This window comes from Leptidea sinapis, chromosome 32 (assembly GCF_905404315.1).
Source record: "Leptidea sinapis chromosome 32, ilLepSina1.1, whole genome shotgun sequence".
NCBI classification, from domain to species: Eukaryota; Metazoa; Arthropoda; class Insecta; order Lepidoptera; family Pieridae; genus Leptidea; species Leptidea sinapis.
In genome coordinates this window covers 7,741,314-7,763,924 of record NC_066296.1, presented here as the reverse complement: position 1 = coordinate 7,763,924, position 22,611 = coordinate 7,741,314, and the positions used below count along the sequence as shown (strand labels likewise).

Below are 22,611 nucleotides of genomic sequence, written 5' to 3'. Positions count from 1 at the left end.
TGTGGTACCAATAATCTAGCCGGCATTCGGTGCAAAGGAGCCTCCCACTGGCTTTATCTAGACGTATAAATTATCTAAATTAATTGGCAGATTCAATTTGTATAACTCTGGTTATTATACTTACTTCATCTGTGACAATACGACAAAATCTACACACACCTTAAAAATAAAACAGCATTAATCTTTTAGGAACAGGATTGTAAGTACATCAATTTAAACACGAAATGAGAATCTTAATGTGTATATTCAGTATAATTAGTAAAACAGAGTAATGTTTGACTAGATATATTTTGTTCAACTAGACTTAAACACATTCGTTCAAACACGTCAATATACGAGACAAAATGGCGGCGATTGTCAGATCAGTGCGATGTCATGAGCAGCATGGACGCTTGGTGTTATTGTTAACGTTGTCGAATGGCGAAAACATAGATCATTTATACGTCTGGATGATGTGAGCTGTAAAAAAAAGTGTGTCTTATGTATGCACGCAAGAAGTTATACTTCTTTGGCCTAACGAAGCAAAAATCATTAAAATGATTTATTCCTTGTGCTATTCTACGTTTTTAGATAGAACAATTTTGTAAAAAACTTGCAAAGATGGCTTTGACATTAAATAATGAATACGGCTGTATGGGCTTGAACCCTTTGCCTGTTCTAATTATGGACGAAGAAACCAAGAAAAAATAACGAATGACGCAAACGTCAGAAAATTTTAGGAACCAACTTCAACCTGTCACTTTTATGTTAGTGATGCGCGCGCATCTAAAAATTTCACTCTCATCATTTTTTCATAACGCGCCTAAAGAGGTATAACATCAAAAATTGAGGTTGACAGCGCGGACTAGTAAAAAAATAAGGACTCCGTGTCACCTTACATAACAGTGTAGAATCAAAACAAGCCGATTAACATGTAAATACATAGTCCCATGCACACACTTACACAACTACAGGCCGATAGGCGGTTATTATGAGAATTGTCATCGTCTGTGACAGATCAGTTTGCGTCTCAATAAAATATTAAAAAAATGCCGTAGTGCGTTGTGAAAAAGTGTAAATCGATTCTATATATTAGGTATTTGTGGCCATATATGATTATTTAAGGGAGAAAAAATTGTGTAACTACTATCCCCCGTAACCGCACACACACTAGCATAACGGTGCTTCACTTGCTAATATCACGGCGCGGAGTCCTTCTTTTTTTACTCGTCCGTGGTTGACATTTAACATCTATTCTGAGCAATGCACGCACACAAAAACATTATTTTCAGACATATCTACTACATTTGCCTTAAATATGCACAAACTGAGTTAGAATACAAGAGAAAGTATATTTTATTGTTTCACAATATTCGCTTAAGAAAATCAAAATGACGTCCCAAACAATTTGTTACTTTTAAAGTGATATCCCCAATTTTGGGATTAATTATACAAATTAAATTTGTAACCAAAATTTATAAACGCTACGGGACTCGAACTGGATTCCGCCCGAGCGCTCTTCCACTGAGCCAACCGTTCGAGTGACACATGGTTCGTAAATCTTAGTATGTATTGTTTAGTTCTCAGGTTGTGGCTGCATCTACACGATCTACTTTACAGTTGATGATTACCAACAATTGCATATTAGGAAATTGACTTGAGATGTCGCTCTTCCAAATCTCAAGAATCGTTCAAAAATTTTAGTTACAAATTTAATTCGCACATAGCGTCCACACACTTGACTCATATCGTACCGCAATCAACTTAATTAGCCTGCGCATTATTTTTGTCCTGTATCATAAGCTCTGCCCTATACACCTTCCACGCCACAAGATAATCTCTCAACATTTTGTACAAAGAGTAATAATTGATAAACAATAGCACGACCACCGAAAGGTAGTAATGCCAAATTATCGAGCTGAACAGCAAACACAGCTGTATCAGTATTAACGAAAGTTGCAGACAAACCATCAGACAGAGGAGTTTCGATGGGTTGTTGAACACCGCCTGAAATGTTAATCAGATTTAATAATCAGTAACATTAATAAATAAAATCAAAATCAATTCATGAAGGTCAAGGAAATGACACTTAAAGTGATTTACAAATTAGTGATATTAATAAATCAAATCAAAACCACTTTATTCATGTAGGACAAGGACAAACAAAATGCAAAGTTATTGACACTTACAAAGAATCTAGCATGCGACACATTCGCTGGGTCGGCGGCAACTGTGGGTGCATTCGCTACGTACACCTGCTGCGAGCATCGAACCCGTGACCCCTGTGGCCAGAAACGGTCTTCGGACCACTGCGTCACAGAGCTACTACTGTCCGTCGCATCTGGACCTATTAATATAATAATTTGTATTATGAATGATTACCTTTAATATTACTAGAAAAAAAATTGGTCGAAAAAAAAAGGTTGGTTGTCTTCAACCAACCTTAGACCTATGAAAAAAGGTATCATATAACATTTGGATGTGCTGCTAAGGAAAGATATACAGGGACGGAGGGAACTGGCCTGGTAAATGCTGGTACTCCTCTGCAGCCCCGGGGGGAATCAAATTGGCCTTTATATAAATCCTTTCTTCTTCGTTTAGTTCGTGTTTGGTGGTTAGCTCACTTAGTTACTGATGAAGTTAGTTAGGTGGTGCGACGCCATTAAATTACGAGATCTACCGACGAGAGAGTATGTAGGACGAGGTAGGGGCGAGGGAACGGGGTGCGATAGGAGGCATGAGGAAGCAGGGAGTGGAAACGAGAACTTGACAACTGATGTTCACACTGACAGTTACAAGTTCATTCCGAAATGAGCAAATAAAATATGGCGCCAAAAACAATGTTGCAAATGAGCTGTTCCTTATTGTAAATAAAAATTTCAAAGGTGTTCCTTTCGGAGCATGTTGAAGCATGATTTGAATATTTTCATTTTAGTAGTGTTAAATAAATAACAAAGGAGAACAACCAAATTCGTACGGACTTGTAAATTTATCAATGCATAGATTATTGAACGATTATTTACGAGAAAAATGAGATAAAATAAGGAGTCGTAGTTAGTATAGAGAGTCTAAAAATATTATTTAAAAGTTATTAAATAGTTCGGAACAGAATCGAGTTACTGTTAATCGATTAATCGATTTTGTCATTACAAAAATAAATAAATAACTACAGAAATATGTCTCACTAAATTTGCCACATGAACGATATACTAGTAGTATTATTTAGTTACCGAAAGAATCAGCTATCAGCTAACGTATTTTTAAAGTAAGATTTTTTTTATATTTATTTATTTTATTATGGTTATCGATTCGACGTGGTGACATATATGGAGGGTAGAGGCAAGGAGAATCATTTGTGTATATGAAAAAGTGTGAGTCAAAATTAATTAAATTAGGGTGGGCGCCACAGTAGCATCAGGGTAGATCTTAAAAGAAGCGCCAAATTTAAAATAATACTAATCACTCTATAGGCCGACCGTTTGTCTGAGTCCTCGCCTGCGCGGTACAGGGGCGATTTTGCCCTGTGCTGCCCCGGTGCGTAAAAAGAATAGGGTAGTCCCAGGCCCAAGGGTGTCGTAAGAGGTGACTACGGGCTTTTTAAAAGTGGGAGAGTCACGCTGCTGTCTTATGACGTCAGCACAATCGGGCCAGACTCGTCCGGGTTACTTACCACACCCGCACCGAATACCGGCGTGAAGTAGCGGCCTAGTGCAGCTATGTTTCGCATAGGTTAGTGTCGAGGACCGGAGGCCATTCCCCCCCGTCCATAATTTGATGCCTCATGCCGGGGTATGTGTGTACGTTAGGGAGGATATCTGCTGTCGCCGTCTCGACAATTTTGAGGGTAGGGGCCTGTCTACTCTCTGGCTCCGCGTAGATTTAAAGGACCGCGTCCGCATCTATGCGTGTGTCTACAGGTCCCATAGTGGTAACGCAGAAACGGATCACCTCATGGGCTGCGTTCAAGCGGCATTTGATGACGTGCTTGCTCAGATCCCCTCCGCTGAAATCGTAGTCTTGGGTGATTTCAACGGGCACAATGTCGAATGGCTTGGATCACCGAACCGAATTGAACCGCCGCGTTTGGCACTACAAGTCAGCAGATTGGGATAGGATGCGTTCCTTTTTTGCATCCTACCCTTGGGGCAGGGTTTGTTTTCCTTCGGATGATCCTAGTGCCTGCGCCGTTGCAGTAGCCGATGTGATACTGCAGGGCATGGATATTTTTATACCAAGCTCTGTAGTACCGATCGGTGGCAGATCACAGCCCTGGTTCGATGCGTCAGTTAAAGCAGCATCTGACTGCAAAAAACAGGCGTATCGAACTTGAGGTGCGGCGCTGGGCTCAAAGGATCCGAACTGTTAAGTTCTGAAGAGGAAATATAACCGTGCCTCCAGATTTTTTAAGCGGAAAATCACCCGTGCGAAATCGAAGCACGTCGTCAAAATTGGCGAGCAGCTTTCCAGTTACCCGACCGGAACACGCAAGTTCTGGTCGTTGTCGAAAGCTGCTCTTGGTAACTTCAATCAGCCGTCCATGCCGCCGTTGCACATGAGGAAAAACACCCTGGCCCATACGGCAAAAAAGAAAGCCGATCTCCTGTGCACTCTTTTTGCCTCCAACTCGACTCTTGACGACAACGGAAAAACACCGCCGACCATCCCGCGGTGTCAGAGCTCCATGCCTGAAGTACAGTTCCGACAGAAAACTGTTAGGCGAGCTCTGTTTTTGTTGGACGTCAGGAGTCGAGCGGGCCCCATGGCATTTCTCCAATTGTGCTTAGAATGTGTGCCCCTGAGTTGACGCCGGTGCTAACGCGTTTATTCCGGCACTCTTATTCAAAAGACGTAGTCCCTGATTCATGGAAGTCAGCCCTTGTCCATCCGATCCCAAAAAAAGGAGACAGTGCGGATCCGGCAAACTACAGGCCCATTGCTATTACCTCCCTACTCTCCAAAATCATGGAGAGCATAATTAACGGCCAGCTCTTGGTATACCTTGAGGGTCACCAGTTGATCAACGACCGGCAGTACGGCTTTCGCCATGGTCGGTGGACTGGCGATCTTCTGGTATACCTAACACATAGATGGGCGGCGGCTATTGAAAGCAAGGGGAAGGCCTGGCAGTTGGTCTGGATATAGCGAAGGCCAAGTTATTGCTCGAATCCCAAGCCCGTGAACGCTGGAGTGCCCCAAGGCTGTGTGCTATCTCCCACGCTGTTTCTTCTGCATATCAATGATATGTTGGACACCGCCAACATGCATTGCTATGCAGACGACAGCACTGGTGATGCCGTATACACGGGCCATGCAGGTCTTTCTCGTGAAAACGTCGACCAGTACCGGGAGAAACTTGTGTCTTCTATCGAGTCCTCCCTCGAGAAGGTCGCGGAATGGGGTAAGTTGAACCTTGTCCAATTTAACCCCCAGAAGACTCAAGTTTGCGCGTTTACCACTAAAAAAACCCCATTTGCCGTATCACCCCTCTTCGAGAACACTTCCCTTAAAGCCTCGCCTAGTATCAGAATACTGGGTCTTGAAATCATGAGCAATTGCCAATTCCGTGGCCATCTGGAGGGCAAAGCCAAACTGGCTTCAAAGAAACTGGGCGTCATAAATAGAGCACGGCAATACTTCAAGCCGGCCCACATTCTAGCGCTCTACAAAGCGCAGGTCCGGCCTCACATGGAGTATTGCTGTCATCTCTGGTCTGGCGCACCCCAGTATCAGCTCGATCCATTTGACCGCGTGCAACGCAGAGCAGCTCGAATTGTCGGGGACCCAGTACTCTGTGAACGGCTGGATCACTTGGCGTTGCGTAGAGACGTCGCTACATTGTGTGTCTTCTACCGCTTTTATCACGGGGAGTGTTCCGAAGAGCTGTTCATCCTGATTCCTGCCGCCGAATTTCACCTTCGCTTGACACGCCACAAGTTACGATATCCCCACCATCTGGATGTGTTGCATCTCCACAGTGCGGTTTTCAAGGAGCTTTCTTCCTCGTAGGACGAAGCTGTGGAATGAGCTTCCTTGTGCGGTGTTTCCGGGACGATACGACATGGGTACCTTCAAGAAAAGCGCGTACACCTTTCTTAAAGGTCGGCAACGCTCTTGTGATTCCTCTGGTGTTGCAGAAGAGTGTGGGCGGCGGTGATCACTTAACACCAGGTGACCCGTACGCTCGTTTGTCCTCCAATTCCATAAAAAAAAGGGGGCGCGGGGGATGACGACAAAGGGGACTGAGACAGGTGGGGCGCTTAGTGAGATATACACGAAATGAGCGATTACAAAAATTCGCCCGCCGCCCGCACCTGTCTCCTTTGTCGTCATACCCCCGCGCCCCTGTACCGCGCAGGCGAGGACTCAGATAAACGGTCGGCCTATAGCTACACGTTTTCTCATAATAACTATTAAGGTTATATTAACTACATTATTTTGTACAACGTTGAAATTTTCAATAATCAACTACTTTAGTTGACAATAATATTAATTTTTTTAACTCGACATATTTCAATTCGTTACAATTGCTACATTCACCAAACTTCATACCATACCCAGTGTCTACAGCAGCGCCATTGTGTAAGGTTTTTGAACTGTTATTTATTACATAAGCTGGACACTTTTTCAACTTTTCTCCCTTAAGAGATGATACTCCTTGCCTCTACCCTCCATAGGCTGATAGTAGAATCTCAATACGATATCACTTGTCAACTGTCAATGTAACTTATATCATAGTTCATGACTTTGACATAAGATTTAATTCACTTGTGATTTGTGAACGCTTGTACGTTTTTGAATGCTTTTGGTGTTTCTGTCTTTTCTTCGATTAATTATAATTTATAAGATGAAATGAGGAAATTAATTAATAAAGTAAAAAAAAATGATTGTCTCCCTTTTATTATTTTTGTGATTTCTTTTGTTCATAGATTCTGACGAACTGTTAACCTAGTTTTTTTTTAAGTTTATTAAAAACAATCTTGTTGAAATTATTAAGGAAAACCATTATCATCAGATGAAATTATTATTGATGATAACCCTTCTATTATCTTTCATGGTCACCCTTCAGTAGAAAGAACTGAGGATATATATACATCTGTTCCAATATGGTCATTAAAAGAATATTGTGTTTTCATCACTTTAGACATTAATTTGGTCTTATACTAACAAAATTAATCATAAAATACAGCTTATTTTGTAATTATTTGCTATAACAACAAGTTATGCAAATATAGTGGCATTCATGAAATATAAAAATCATGATATCTCATGAACCCTGCTAGCTAGCAAAGTAAATAAAAATACAAAATGTGAGTATACTAAAGCAGTAAGGTTTGTAATGACATATGTTTCATAAGATATTCAGTGACTTAATAATAATAGCACACCTTGGGAACAGAGAGATCGTCACCAAGATATTTAATGATATAATAATAAAGGCACACCAAGGGAATGGAGAGATCGTCACCAAGATATTTAATGACATAATAATAATAGCACACCTTGGGAACGGAGAGATCGTCACCAAGGTATTTAATGACATAATAATAACACACCTTGGGAATGGAAACATCGTCACCAAGATATTTAATGACATAATAATAATAACACACCTTGGAAATGGAGACATCGTCACCAAGATATTTAATTACATAATAATAAAAGTACACCTTGGGAATGGAGAGATCGTCACCAAGATATTTAATGACATAATAATAATAGCACACCATGAGAACGGAGAGATCGTCACCAAGATATTTATGATATAATAATAATAGCACACCTTGGGAACGGAGAGATCGTTACCAAGATATTTAATGACATAATAATAATAGCACACCTTGAGAACGGAGAGATCGTCAGCAAGATATGTAATGACATAATAATAATAGCACACCTTGGGAACGGAGGGATCGTTACCAAGATATTTAATGACAATAATAATAATAGCACACCTTGAGAACGGAGAGATCGTCAGCAAGATATTTAATGACATAATAATAATAGCACACCTTGGGAACGGAGGGATCGTTACCAAGATATTTAATGACAATAATAATAGCACACCTGGGAATGGAGAGATCGTCACCAAGATATTTAATGACATAATAATAATAGCACACCTTGGGAATGGAGAGATCGTCACCAAGATATTTAATGACATAATAATAACACACCTTGGGAATGGAAACATCGTCGCCAAGATATTTAATGACATAATAATAAAAGCACACCTTGGGAACGCAGAGATCGTCACCAAGATATTTAATGACATAATAATAACACACCTTGGGAATGGAAACATCGTCACCAAGATATTTAATGACATAATAATAATAACACACCTTGGAAATGGAGACATCGTCACCAAGATATTTAATGACATAATAATAATAGCATACCTTGGGAATTGGGAACGGAGAGATCGTAACCATGATATTTAATGACATAATAATAAAAGCACACCTTGGGAACGCAGAGATCGTCACCAAGGTATTTAATGACATAATAATAACACACCTTGGGAATGGAAACATCGTCACCAAGATATTTAATGACATAATAATAATAACACACCTTGGAAATGGAGACATCGTCACCAAGATATTTAATTACATAATAATAAAAGTACACCTTGGGAATGGAGAGATCGTCACCAAGATATTTAATGACATAATAATAAAAGCACACCTTGGGAACGCAGAGATCGTCACCAAGGTATTTAATGACATAATAATAACACACCTCGGGAATGGAAACATCGTCACCAAGATATTTAATGACATAATAATAATAACACACCTTGGGAATGGAAACATCGTCACCAAGATATTTAATGACATAATAATAATAACACACCTTGGAAATGGAGACATCGTCACCAAGATATTTAATATCATAATAATAAAAGTACACCTTGGGAATGGAGAGATCGTCACCAAGATATTTAATGACATAATAATAAAAGCACACCTTGGGAATGGAGAGATCGTCACCAAGATATTTAATGACATAATAATAACACACCTTGGGAATGGAAACATCGTCACCAAGATATTTAATGACATAATAATAATAACACACCTTGGAAATGGAGACATCGTCACCAAGATATTTAATTACATAATAATAAAAGTACACCTTGGGAATGGAGAGATCGTCACCAAGATATTTAATGACATAATAATAAAAGCACACCTTGGGAATGGAGAGATCGTCACCAAGATATTTAATGACATAATAATAACACACCTTGGGAATGGAAACATCGTCACCAAGATATTTGATGTCATAATAATAATAACAAACCTTGGAAATGGAGACATCGTCACCAAGATATTTAATTACATAATAATAAAAGTACACCTTGGGAATGGAGAGATCGTCACCAAGATATTTAATGACATAATAATAAAAGCACACCTTGGGAATGGAGAGATCGTCACCAAGATATTTAATGACATAATAATAACACACCTTGGGAATGGAAACATCGTCACCAAGATATTTAATGACATAATAATAATAACACACCTTGGAAATGGAGACATCGTCACCAAGATATTTAATTACATAATAATAAAAGTACACCTTGGGAATGGAGAGATCGTCACCAAGATATTTAATGACATAATAATAAAAGCACACCTTGGGAACGCAGAGATCGTCACCAAGGTATTTAATGACATAATAATAACACACCTTGGGAATGGAAACATCGTCACCAAGATATTTAATGACATAATAATAATAACACACCTTGGAAATGGAGACATCGTCACCAAGATGTTTAATTACATAATAATAAAAGTACACCAAGGGAATGGAGAGATCGTCACCAAGATATTTAATGACATAATAATAAAAGCACACCTTGGGAATGGAGAGATCGTCACCAAGATATTTAATGACATAATAATAACACACCTTGGGAATGGAAACATCGTCACCAAGATATTTAATGACATAATAATAATAACACACCTTGGAAATGGAGACATCGTCACCAAGATATTTAATTACATAATAATAAAAGTACACCTTGGGAATGGAGAGATCGTCACCAAGATATTTAATGACATAATAATAAAAGCACACCTTGGGAACGCAGAGATCGTCACCAAGGTATTTAATGACATAATAATAACACACCTTGGGTATGGAAACATCGTCACCAAGATATTTAATGACATAATAATAATAACACACCTTGGAAATGGAGACATCGTCACCAAGATATTTAATGACATAATAATATTAGCACACCTTGGGAATGGAGAGATCGTCACCAAGATATTTAATGACATAATAATAACACACCTTGGGAATGGAAACATCGTCACCAAGATATTTAATGACATAATAATAATAACACACCTTGGAAATGGAGACATCGTCACCAAGATATTTAATGACATAATAATATTAGCACACCTTGGGAATGGAGAGATCGTCACCAAGATATTTAATGACATAATAATAACACACCTTGAGAATGGAGACATCGTCACCAAGATATTTAATGACATAATAATATTAGCACACCTTGGGAATGGAGAGATCGTCACCAAGATATTTAATGGCATAATAATAACACACCTTGGGAATGGAAACATCGTCACCAAGATATTTAATGACATAATAATAATAACACACCTTGGAAATGGAGACATCGTCACCAAGATATTTAATTACATAATAATAAAAGTACACCAAGGGAATGGAGAGATCGTCACCAAGATATTTAATGACATAATGATAATAGCACACCTTGGGAACGCAGAGATCGTCACCAAGGTATATCGAATAACTTTATAAATAATACTAAACCTTGGGAATGGAGCGATCGTCACCAAGGTGTTTAATGACTTCATAAACCATATCACACCTAACGTATTTTTTTTTTCTTCGCTCGTTCTTTTCACGCCTGTGTCATATCTTTTCAAATTGGTGGAAAACATGATATAACGGGCAAGGAATGGAGAACTTTTATTGTGATTTGAAACATCTATGTATACCCATGACTACAAATAAATGATCTTATCTTATCTTAACGTTTGTGTAAAATATATCTCACCTTCCAGCTTCCAACATCCCAGGTGCCTGGCAGCTCTGTGGGGAGTGTCAATGAGGCCGGCCGGTAACAGCTGCGATGCGTACCGGCCGCAGAGGCACCCCCACACTAGACCCAACTGCTGGGCAGCTGACAGCACATCATAGTACAAGTATGGCTGGAATTTTAATGAAACTGATAATTATATTGCATTGCTTTTATTTATACTCAATGAAAATGTTTATTAAATGTTTTCATACTCCAAAGGATCAAACTCTTGACCTAAAAGTACGGAAAGCAGGCAAGGTTTTTAGTTTTAAACTTAACTTCAAAAGTTATACTTATTTAGGCGCGTTATGAAAAAATGATGAGAGTGAAATATTAAGATGCGCGCCCAACTATCATTGTGCCCATTTTTAAACAAGGGGATAAGCATAACATTGCTAATTACCGCGGTATCTCCAAGTTGTCTGTAGTGCCTAAGCTGTTTGAAAAGATAGTATATGATTCATTATTACCAGCAATTAGACCGTTCATAATAATGAATCAGCACGGATTCATTAGTGGTAGGTCCACCGAATCAAATCTGCGTGAGTTTCTAGAATTGACATTAGACGCAATGGAGAAGGGATATCAGGTGGACTTCTCAAAAGCATTTGACAAAATTTCACATAATCTATTAATAAGTAAGCTTAATAACATCGGTATACATGGTGACCTCCTGAGATGGATATCCTCATATTTACGCGATAGGTCCCAAGCCGTAGCAGTAAAGGGCTATACGTCTAGTTTTGTACCAGTTACATCTGGTGTGCCTCAGGGCTCTCATCTTGGTCCGCTTCTTTTCAACGTTTTTATCAATGATGTGACACAATGTTTTCATCATTCCAAAATTTTACTGTACGCAGATGACACAAAAATATTTTCCTTTGTTAATTCTGTTGAACATTGCCGGCGTTTTCAAGAGGAGTTAAACACATTTTATGAATATTGCTCTGCAAACAATCTAAAGTTAAATATAGGTAAATGTCATGCCATTACATATTCTCGAAAGAAACAATTGATCCGTTATTATTATAGGTTAAATAACAAAACAATTGATAGAGTGACCAAGGTCAGAGACCTAAGAGTACTACTTGACAGTGAACTAAACTTAACCACTCATATTGAAAATATTACAGCTAAGGCTTACAAAATGCTGGGTTTTGTTTTCCGACAATCTAGTGACTTTAAACATATAAGTACGTACATTATGTTATACAACTCCTTAGTTAGAAGCCAATTGGAGTATGCTTCTTCAGCATGGAACCCCTTATATTCTACCTATATTTATCAGATTGAAAAAATCCAACAAAATTTTTTAAGGAGACTAAGGTACAAATTTGGTGACTCAGTGCCGGAGTTACATACTTTAGAATTAAGGCGTGAACACAGAGATCAGACGTTCTTGTACAAAATAATTAACAACTTTGTTGACTCTCCACTCCTACTTAGTCGTATTTGCTTCAAATGTCCAATAATAGGTCATCGATCCACCGATCAAATACTTTTAGTGCCATTCTTTAGGACTAATTATTGTAAGAATAGATTTCTTATCAGAGCTTGCAGCACACACAATGACTGTTATAACCACATAGACATATTTTGATGTAATAAGTACGATTTTGTATCTTTTGTTAAAAAAATTGGTATCTAAAGGTTATATTTGTATCAGTGAATTTATTGGCTCTTTAAACTTTTGTATATTTCTTTTTTTGTAATTATTTTTAACAAGTCTTAAAACTTCACTATGTAATAAGCATCGTTAGGAACTATTTTGGCTAGTGTAATATTTATAGATTATCATACCTTTATGTAATATAAATAGCTGTAAGTTTCTTTATACAAATAAATAAATAAATAAACACTGTAACAGAAAAGTAACAGGTTGAAGTTGGTTCCTAATATTACTTTCGTTTGCATCTTTGTTTATTTTTTGTTGTTTTCTTTGTCCGTTATTAGGACAGGCAAAGGGTTCAAGCCCATACAGCCGTATTCATTAATGAATAATTAATTGTCAAAGCCAACTTTGCAAGATTTTTAAAATATTGTTCTTTCTAAAATTGTAGAATAGCACGAGGAATAAATCATTGAAATGATTTTTGCTTCGTTAGGTCAAAGATGCATAGCTTCTTGCGGGCATACATAAGTACACACACACACTTTTTTTATGGAATAGGAGGACAAACGAGCGAGGAACCACAAGAGCGTTGCCGGCCTTTAAGGAAGGTACGCGCTTGTTTTGAAGGTACACATGTCGTATCGTCCCGGAAACACCGCACAAGGAAGCTCATTCCACAGCTTTGTAATACGTGGAAGAAAGTTCCTTACGTTACAGGCTACTTTTTAAAATAGGCGTACCTGTGTTGTAAATAATAAAAAGTTCATTTTGCAAAAATATTTAAAATATGTCGTTGTCAAGAACGTCGAGCCACGAACGAGTACGAAGATGTTTCGGTACTCGTCTTGGCTCGGGTGTTATCGGCGTGCGGTGCGAATGCGGTCGTGTTGGAGCGCCGAGAAGGCAGTCAGAGGGGAACTATCGAGCGAGGTGGTTGCAAAGAGTATAATAATATTTAGGGAAAAGAGAGCCCTCTCTACGCATTATGAGCTGTCTATTTGAAAACTAGCGCCATCTGGAGATTGGCCTCGAAAATAACTATATATAAGCTCGAAATTATAAAATTCATTTTTAATGTTCTGACGCAATTAAATAACTAACTCTACTTTTAAATGTAGGTATTGCAATTTTTTACCATGTTGAAATTGCGCGTAGAGTTATGCGCAAACGCAAGACGTATTCGCCATTTTATGAGCAGTGGGCAGTAACACAAATAAAGAAAAGTTGAGAGGTTTCAAAGCGAGTGACAGCTGCCAAATTCAAATTCAAATATTTTTATTCAAAATAGGATTTAAAATCACTTATTGAACGTCAAAATCTACCACCCATTCAAAAGAGACTGCCTCAGACCTGAGAAGAATGGGCGCAAGAAACTCAGCGGGCTTTTTTTTAAATATAAAATATGGATTACAATGTAATATCGTACAATAAACATTTATAATTAAAGAGCCTGAGGGTGTTCGCTTTATTCCCAGTCCGTGGTGACATTAAGAAAATCGTTTATGCTATAATAACCTTTCCCACAAAAAACGTTTTTTAACAATTCTTTTAAATTTCGTAACACATTTGTTTTGTATATTTTCTGGGATCATATTGTAGAAGCATATACATCGCCCAACAAAAGACTTACTAACTCGACCCAACCGAGTAGTAGGCATAACAAGTTTATTTTCGGGCCAACGGACACTAGTCTTCTGAAAACGTCACTTTAAGGCGTCTGTCTCACCCCTGGGTGGTTCTATCGCACGCGTATGCCGGGAGCGCCACTTTCTTATTACATTATTACTTATAAGGCTTTGTTAAGAGTACCTACAATGTGTAAGGTGTAACGTTTATAAGACTGTGTTTTACCTACTGTTGTGTCCAACGACAACCACAAAGAGCCTGATCATGGGACCAGCCTTCCACCGACATATATAGTGTAATACTGTTTCTGGTTTAAATAAAACACTTTTGAAGGATTAAAACGCGTGTAATTGTAACGGTTTTACATTAGATGTTTGTCAAGACCTTTCCAGATCTCGGACAGGACAGGAACGTCGGGTTAACTAAAATAAAAATGTTACTTTTACGCAAACGTCTAATGTAAAACCGTTACAATTACACGCGTTTTAATCCTTTAAAAGTGTTTTATTTAAGTGTAACACTCGCGTTTTCAAAGAAAATACTATGTTTCTGGTTTGTTTGCGAGAAGGATTTGTTTGAAAACTTTGTGATTATTTGTATAGTATTTTTAATGTTTCCCATTTCAATTACCTGTGCAAAACAGCATGGCACAAAGCTAGTGTAATAAGCTCCTAAAATGGAATGGAAGAGTATCTTCTTGACCCGCAAATTGAAATCTTCTCTCAACATCTCCACCTCTGACCTGATCTGTTCAGGGTCGTGTGAACAACTGTGCATTGGCAGCATGTCAGAATTATTTAACTCGAGGAATGCCTCTGTTTGTAGTCCAAAGAGCCCAAAATATATTACTGAGCTGAAAAAAGAGCCAAGATTACTAAGATTATTCAATCATTATATCTTTGTTATATATAACTATATACTGTTATATATAGCTATATACAAGGATTGCTTGTTTCAAGATATAAGATATATCTTATATCTTGAAACAAGCAATCCTTGTATATAGCTAGTAGCTAGCTAGCTGCCCCGTTGCAGGCGTTGTTCTGTAGATAATAAAAAAAATACTGTTTTATAGGATTTGCCAATAATATTTCAAAACATCAAGAATTATTTCGTAAAAAATCCTCCGTGTTGTTATAATGAAATTGTTTCACAGCGGTACTGTCAAACCGTGCGTCACTAATTTCTCTCATAGAAAATATATCCACACAAAACAAATATTGAAAATAAAAATAATTATGGGTCCCAAATCGAAATAAAAACTATCATATCTCTCAAGTTGCACCAAACTGCACTCCATGAAGTAATCCCCATTAAAATCCGTTTATTAGTTTAGGAGTCCATCGCGGACAAACGACGTGTCACGTAATTTATATATATTAAGATATAATCTGAATCTCGGAAACGGCTCCAACAATTTTAATGAAATTAAGTACAAAGGTAGTTTAGGGACGAGTAATCGATCTAGCTAGGTTGCAATTTTGAAAAAAAATATCCGTGTTGCAATGAGAAACTGCTACAATAACATTATACATACAAAACTATAATAGCTCAGATGAGACATTGGGTGATCCGGAAAGTAGCAAACCTCAGTTCGAATCCAGATCTCCTATTAGTTTTTTTGTTCAAGTTTTGTACCTTCTTAAGAATCCAAGCATGGATCGGTCGTCCAGGTACTAATATGTTATGTTTCCACCGATCTGTATACAAAGACTTTGTTTCGAAATTCGAAATGGAGCTCTGAGGGAGAAGATAAAGTGACAAGAAACTCTCCCAGTATTATTTTTTGGGCTGTTTTAATAATACACACATTACATTACAGAACAATAAATTCAATCATAATCTAGTTTCAGATTGCCTCTGCAGTTCAGTTATAAGATTTACTTCAGAGCTGGTATTAAATATGTTTTTTAAAAATTATTTTGAGACAACATGTGAACACACGTTTGGACTTCTATAACTAACGACAATGCCAAAACCAACAAAATCTTTGCCCTTAAGACTATTGTGAATTTTATTGAGCTTATAAAGGATAAGTAACCAGAAATTTCTTATATCTTCTATTGTAGGTATAAACACATGTATATTATTTAGTTTTTATATAATCCGGGCACAATATGCCATATGTATAGAATTCCTAAAAGAATCTTAGAATAGTTAATTGTGATTAGGTATTTGTATCATCATCAGCCGGAAGATGTCCACTGCTGAACAAAGGCCTCCCCCAAAGATTTCCACGACGATCGGTTCTGCGCTGCCCTCATCCAACGTATTCCGGCAGTCTTGTGGAGGGCCTACCATCGTTGCGTCTTCCGGTACGTGGTCGCCATTCGAGGACTTTACTGCCCCAAAAGCCATCTGTCCGTCGAACTATGGTAATTGCATAATAGCAATAAAATTTAAAAATAAACTTACGGGTAAATTAAATACACCATTTTCATCAAGGGATACTTTAGTAGTAGGAAATATGTACTCCAACTCATCACACCAATAACAGCTCCTAGAATGAACATTCTGAAAGAAATGTACTTAATTAAGAAAGTGTATGTTGCATTTGTGTTCATAAATGTTTTCTTACTAAACAAAAATTTTTTTTTTTTATTTTTTTTTTCTTTATTTTTTTTTATATAATAGCTAATGTATACTAAGTATGTACTCAATAACTATAACTATGTTTTTACATATTAAATTACTTTTTTTGACATACTCGTGCAAGGCATTTAGTAACTGACGTTTGTGTATTTTGTTGCATCACTTTGCATATATTGTAATTGAAATTATTTGTAAATTTAATTGAAAATAAGAATCTGAAATACCATTCTGTTTGGAAAAGAGCAACCATAGAGTTTCTTGCTCGCTAAGGCCTTCCAAACGAGTGAAATAATGACAGATTTCAAGTGTAATGCAATTTACCTACGAAATAAAATATTTTTGATTTGATTCATCAATACATCTTTTATTTAAATTAACTTGATTAACAACACACAGAAATAAGTGCCAACATTATGAGTGACTATCCCTGCAACCTGTTGCTGTGTGAGCAGGACACAATGTACTGTACTGTGTGTAATGTTAGCAAGACAGGCTTGTGCAAACACCACCTTTGTGGTTCTAAACAGTCCGTACATCAAAGAACACTGTTTTGCCCTGTGCTTCCCTGAGTCTTTAACAAAATAGGGAAGTCCCAGGCCCAAGGTTGTCGTAAGAGACGACTTGGGGCATTTACCAGTTGGGAGGCTTCTTGGCACAGGATGCCGGCTAGATTAGGGGTGCCACAGTGGCGCTTTTTTCTGCCATTACTGCCGTAATGTGTAAGCATTATTGTTTCGGTCTGAAGGGTGAAAGCTAGTGAAATATCTGGGCAAATAAGACATAACGTTTCTCAAGAATCCACCGGCTATTTGGATACCTAGAGGAGCACCAACTGATCAGCAACTGCCAGTACGGTTTCCGTCGGGGTCGCTCAGCTGGTGATCTTTGTGCACACCTCTCCCATAAATGGGCGCAAGTGATTGAATCGAAGGGAGAGGCGTTGGCGGTGAGTTTGGACAAAGCGAAGATCTTTGATCGGGTATGGATTTAGCGCTTATAGCGAAATTATCATCCTATGGGCTTCCCGAGAGGTCGTGCAAATGGGTTACCAGCTTTTTGGCCGATCGGAGCATCGAGGAAATCAACAATGCATGCTTCAACTTAAAACCCATAAATTGCTGGAGTCCCGCAAGGCTGCGTGCTATCGCCTATACTGTTTTTTCAGCTGATATGCAGAAGAAAAAGTGATAAGCTGCAAAGCAGTATTCATTGCTATGCAGACGACAGCACAGTGTATGCTTCGGGCTTATGTGCCAACATGTCCCGGGATAGCGTCGACGAAGACCGTTGGCGTCGATATATCGAGCGACGTTGAGTACCGTGATCTCTTGGAAGAGAAGGCCAAACTGGCCTCTAAAAATCTTGGTGTACTCAGTAAGACGAGACAGTACTTCATTATAGGACACCGCCTGCAACTATAGAAGTCCCAAATTCGGCCTCACATGGATAACTGTTCTCATCTCAGGGCGGGCGCTCCCCAGTTCCAGCTTCTCCCATTTGACCGCATACACCGGCTCGAATCATCGACGCTCAATTCATCTCCGATCGGCTTGATTATTTTGCGTGGCGTAGAGATGTGAGTAATCTGCATCTTCTACCGCATTTATTAAGGGGAGTACTCAGAGGAGCTGTTCGGGTTGACTCCAGGGGCCAAATTCCACCACCAGACATTACGACAAAATTCAAAATACCACCCGCATCACGTTCACGTCTGGCAGTCCACAACCGCGCATTTTGCAGAGAAATTTCTTGCCTCGCACAGCCACTTTGTGAAATCAATTACCGGCTGCTGTTTTTCCGAACCTATACGATTCAGCGACCTTCATGAAAAGAGCATACTGCCACCTTAAAGTGCGGCAACGCATCTCTTCACCCCTGTCATTGCGATGTCCATGGGCGGTTGCCTCACCACTGACCATCCCGTAAGCGTTTTGACAATTTCCCCCCCTTTTATAAATAAAAAATATTCTGAGTAATGCATTGTAATGGGTGGGGTGTATCAATAATCATCAGCTGAACGTCCTGCTGGTTTCATCCCTCATTGTAAATAAAAAATAAGTGTTAAGAATATGACTTAAATTTGTGATATTTAACTATAACAAGAATATTATGAATAAGTACCTCACTCCAATTATTACTACTGGCAACACTTTTGGTGCAAGAACCAGCTTCAAGACTGCAACACTTATACTTAATAGTAATCTTGGACTGATAACTCCTATTATAAACATCACCACGTGTGGATCTATCAAATGAAAGTGCTGGAAAAAACAAATTACTATTAAAGCCACCAAAGCACACATACAATTAAGACCAGTAAATTTTACTAGTTGTATTTTATATGAAAGTATTTTAATATAAAATGAAGCATGTGTACAAGGGAGTGTATAATATCAAAATATTGGATACTTCTCATTTGATTTTTCAAAAGTTATTGATGTCATTAGTCATTACACACTTTTTATTAACTTCACCTGTATGTGTGTTTGTCTGTAACCAACTCTATTTTGACCCACTTTAAACAGCCAGGTTTCGTTTAAATCTTGTAGATTTATCGAGGACCAATGACAATACATTAATTTGATAAAATGATTCCATGTTTCAATTTGAAAATTTTTTGTTCATTTATTTAATTTTCATCTATTGTCTAAAGGGAGGAATTGATGCAAATTTTAAATTAATAAATAAATGTTCTAATTTTTAGTTACTACTATTTATATTATTTTACTTTCGATATCAGTTTAAATTTCTTTGATATCTGTAATAGCTACGGAATCACTTGACAATAATTACATCCTGTATATAGTATAGTAATCAAGTATTCTCAATGGAGACTTATATATATCCAATCTCATAATAACATTGAAAGGAACATATGTTTGTAATAATCTAATGATTATTGCCGAGTCTTCTTTTCTTTCTTCTTTCAACACTTATGTATTAATTAACCTGTGGATATTGTAGTAGGTTACGCACTTAGTACTATTTACATTATTTCTTTTTTTAATGTAACTAAATGATTACATCAAATGTGTAATTATTTTGTGGGCCATATAAAATAATAGAAATACTATTTAAATCTATAAACTTACCATAGCCTGGTTATTATATGAATTCGGCAACCACCAAGCTGTCCTATACAAATTGAGAAATTGCAAACCGGTTGCTACAAGCAGGAATACAAATGTCATCACTTCAAATAGCAGCTCTCCATCCTGTGGTATGTATGGGAATGGAATATGTTTTGGCGGTGCTGGTGACGACATCTCGGGATACTTTACATCCGGGGTATTTGACAATAGACGTGTTCTGACATGTTTCCCATTTGTTAGAGCTTCTTCCTGTACAGGTGCAGCCTAAGAGAACATGACATTAATTAATTAATATATGACGAATACTTAACAAATGAATTGAAAGCAAGCTATAAGGAGATTGTCACAATGGCAATTGATTCTACACCATGCTTACTTTATACTTTGACGACCTTTGACAACCCACATAGCTGAATGGTTAGCGACCCTGACTACTAAGCTAGAGGGCCCGGGTTTGAACCGGTAGGTGCAATCATTTATATGATGAATATGGATGTTTGTTTCCGAGTCATGGATGTTTATATGTATTTATGTATGTTTAAGTAAGTATATTGTATTAAATGCCTAGTTTGGGGCAAGATAATTTGTGTAAAAGTTGTCAATATTATATTATATAGTTGCTATAATTCTTGAGCCATATTTGAAAAACTTCTCTAAAGAATTTTAAAGCTGTGTACTGCCATGCTGTCAGCATATATGCTGATGACCACTCCATTGATTTGTAGCCAATCTAATGTAAATAAAGTGCTCAAGACAGGATTGAACACAGTAGTATGGGGCACACTAGCATTTATATTATAAAAGGATGATGTGATGTCTGTATCAGAAGTATGTTGGTACTACTACTAGTACTGTAAAATTAATGGCGTAAGTATGACCCATAATTGTTGTATTTCAGATAAAAAATTCATTTATTTATTATATAGTGGATATTGTCTTATGCCAGTTTTTTTTTATGGAATAGGAGGACAAACGAGTGTACGGGTCACACCTGGGTGTTAAGTGATCAGCGCCACCCACATTCTCTTGTAACACCAGAGGAATCACACGAGTGTTGCCGGCCTTTAAGGAAGGTGTACACGCTTTTTTTTAAGGTGCCCATGTCGTATCGTCCCGGAAACACCTCACAAGGAAGCTCATTCCACAGCTTTGTAGTACGTGGAATAAAGCTCCTTGCAAACCGCACTGTGGAGGACCGCCACACATCCAGATGGTGGGGATGATATCCTAACTTGTGGCGTGTCATGTGAAGGTGGAGTTTTAATAATTTAAGAGTAGACTCTTGTGCCACACTTTGTAGAAGGCCCGTAGTGTACAATGTTGCTGAGCAACATACCTTTGATTTTTAAAGAAGTCCTTAAAACTACAAACAGATTTTGATTGCTATAATAGGACAGATCAATAACAGCATACATAGATATTTTTCTATTTTAGATGAATTGAAGTTAATAAACAAACACATATTAAATACCCTTATTATTATGTTGAAAAAGAGAACTGTGAAGAATCGAAAAACAGGTTAATATAACATTACCTTCTTAGTTGTTGCTGCAACTTTTTTTGGAGCAACCATTTTACTAGTAACAAAAGGTAAAGGCCGCTTGATCAGTGGATCCTTTATAATTTTTCGTCTCCTCGAAATCGCAGTGGAAGATGTATTATTCACTTGCGAGTAAGCCCAGCGCCGGGCTAATAAAATAGTCAGACAGCCAAGAACCGTCGGTAGAAAGAACACAACAAAAGGCCCACTTTCATTTTCGTCACAACTCATCACTTACATGATAAAAATCTCACAATTGTTATTTATTTTGATGCAGATTCGAATATTTAACACACTTACAAAAATCTGGATCAAAATTCAAAATACAATTAATATTTATTGTTACCACAACACACGTCACCGTCATTCATTTCAAACCACTGGTGTTTGACAGTTGACACTGGCTCTCAAGACTCAAGGCTCAAGAATCGAATGAAGGTGAATACATAATTACATACTATCAACACCCGATGCGACACGGTGTGGCGACACCTAACGTGTGTCCGGTGCCGTGCACATACACGACACCCCATCCGACGCTGCAATCTACATTAGCTTTGCCAGTATCATGAGAAAAGGCGAAAGTGTAGCGACGTATCCATGGATTTATTAGTACAAGACGAGATAGATGAAGATTTCGAGGAAGATTTATTACAGATTTTGGGTTTAGATATAATACAGAAAAACTTGAATAAAAAAACGTATTAGACGAAGAAGATACTGGATTCATGAAATAAATGCACATCATTTTCACAGTGAATGACCGAGTCGCTTTCGTGGGCGATCGACAACTTGTCGAACTTGTTGCACAATAGGTGTACTATTCCCGCATGAGTAATACAAAAAAAAACCTTTTTTTATTATTATAAATAAACTATGCTATTAAAGGCGAGCGTTGGTTAACTTTTCCTTTAAATTTAAAATATAGGTAAACTTCTATTGACCATAAATAAAACAAAAACTATTAACCATAAAAAATTGGTCCCTACGTTAACTGACTTTGACATTTGAAACCCTTGAAATACCCCCTTTTTATAAAATATTATTTTAATTTTTTTTTTCAATGATTTTG

General features: G+C 37.7%; 1 protein-coding gene across 1 annotated transcript; it reads right to left on the bottom strand.

Annotated features, from left to right (window-relative positions):
* Positions 1-225: 225 nt before the first annotated feature.
* Positions 226-21,909, bottom strand: LOC126974444 (transmembrane protein 39A). Its single transcript, XM_050821937.1, has 8 exons — positions 21,534-21,909; positions 20,000-20,263; positions 19,029-19,168; positions 16,731-16,829; positions 14,946-15,168; positions 11,054-11,207; positions 2,169-2,326; positions 226-1,986 (listed from the first exon to the last, which is right to left on the bottom strand). The coding sequence occupies exons 1-8, from the start codon at positions 21,768-21,770 to the stop codon at positions 1,744-1,746; spliced, it is 1,518 nt and encodes a 505-aa protein (XP_050677894.1). The 5' UTR covers positions 21,771-21,909; the 3' UTR covers positions 226-1,743.
* Positions 21,910-22,611: the final 702 nt, after the last annotated feature.

Bases quoted from the DNA above. Each gene is read 5' to 3' on its own strand.
- LOC126974444 (XM_050821937.1), bottom strand. From the start codon at position 21,770: ATGAGTTGTGACGAAAATGAAAGTGGGCCTTTTGTTGTGTTCTTTCTA. The intron at 16,830-19,028 runs GTACTTATTCAT...CATTTCTTTCAG, and splicing joins GTAGTAATAATTGGAGTGAG to AATGTTCATTCTAGGAGCTG. The intron at 15,169-16,730 runs GTAAGTTTATTT...CTCTTTTTTCAG, and splicing joins ATGGTGTATTTAATTTACCC to CTCAGTAATATATTTTGGGC.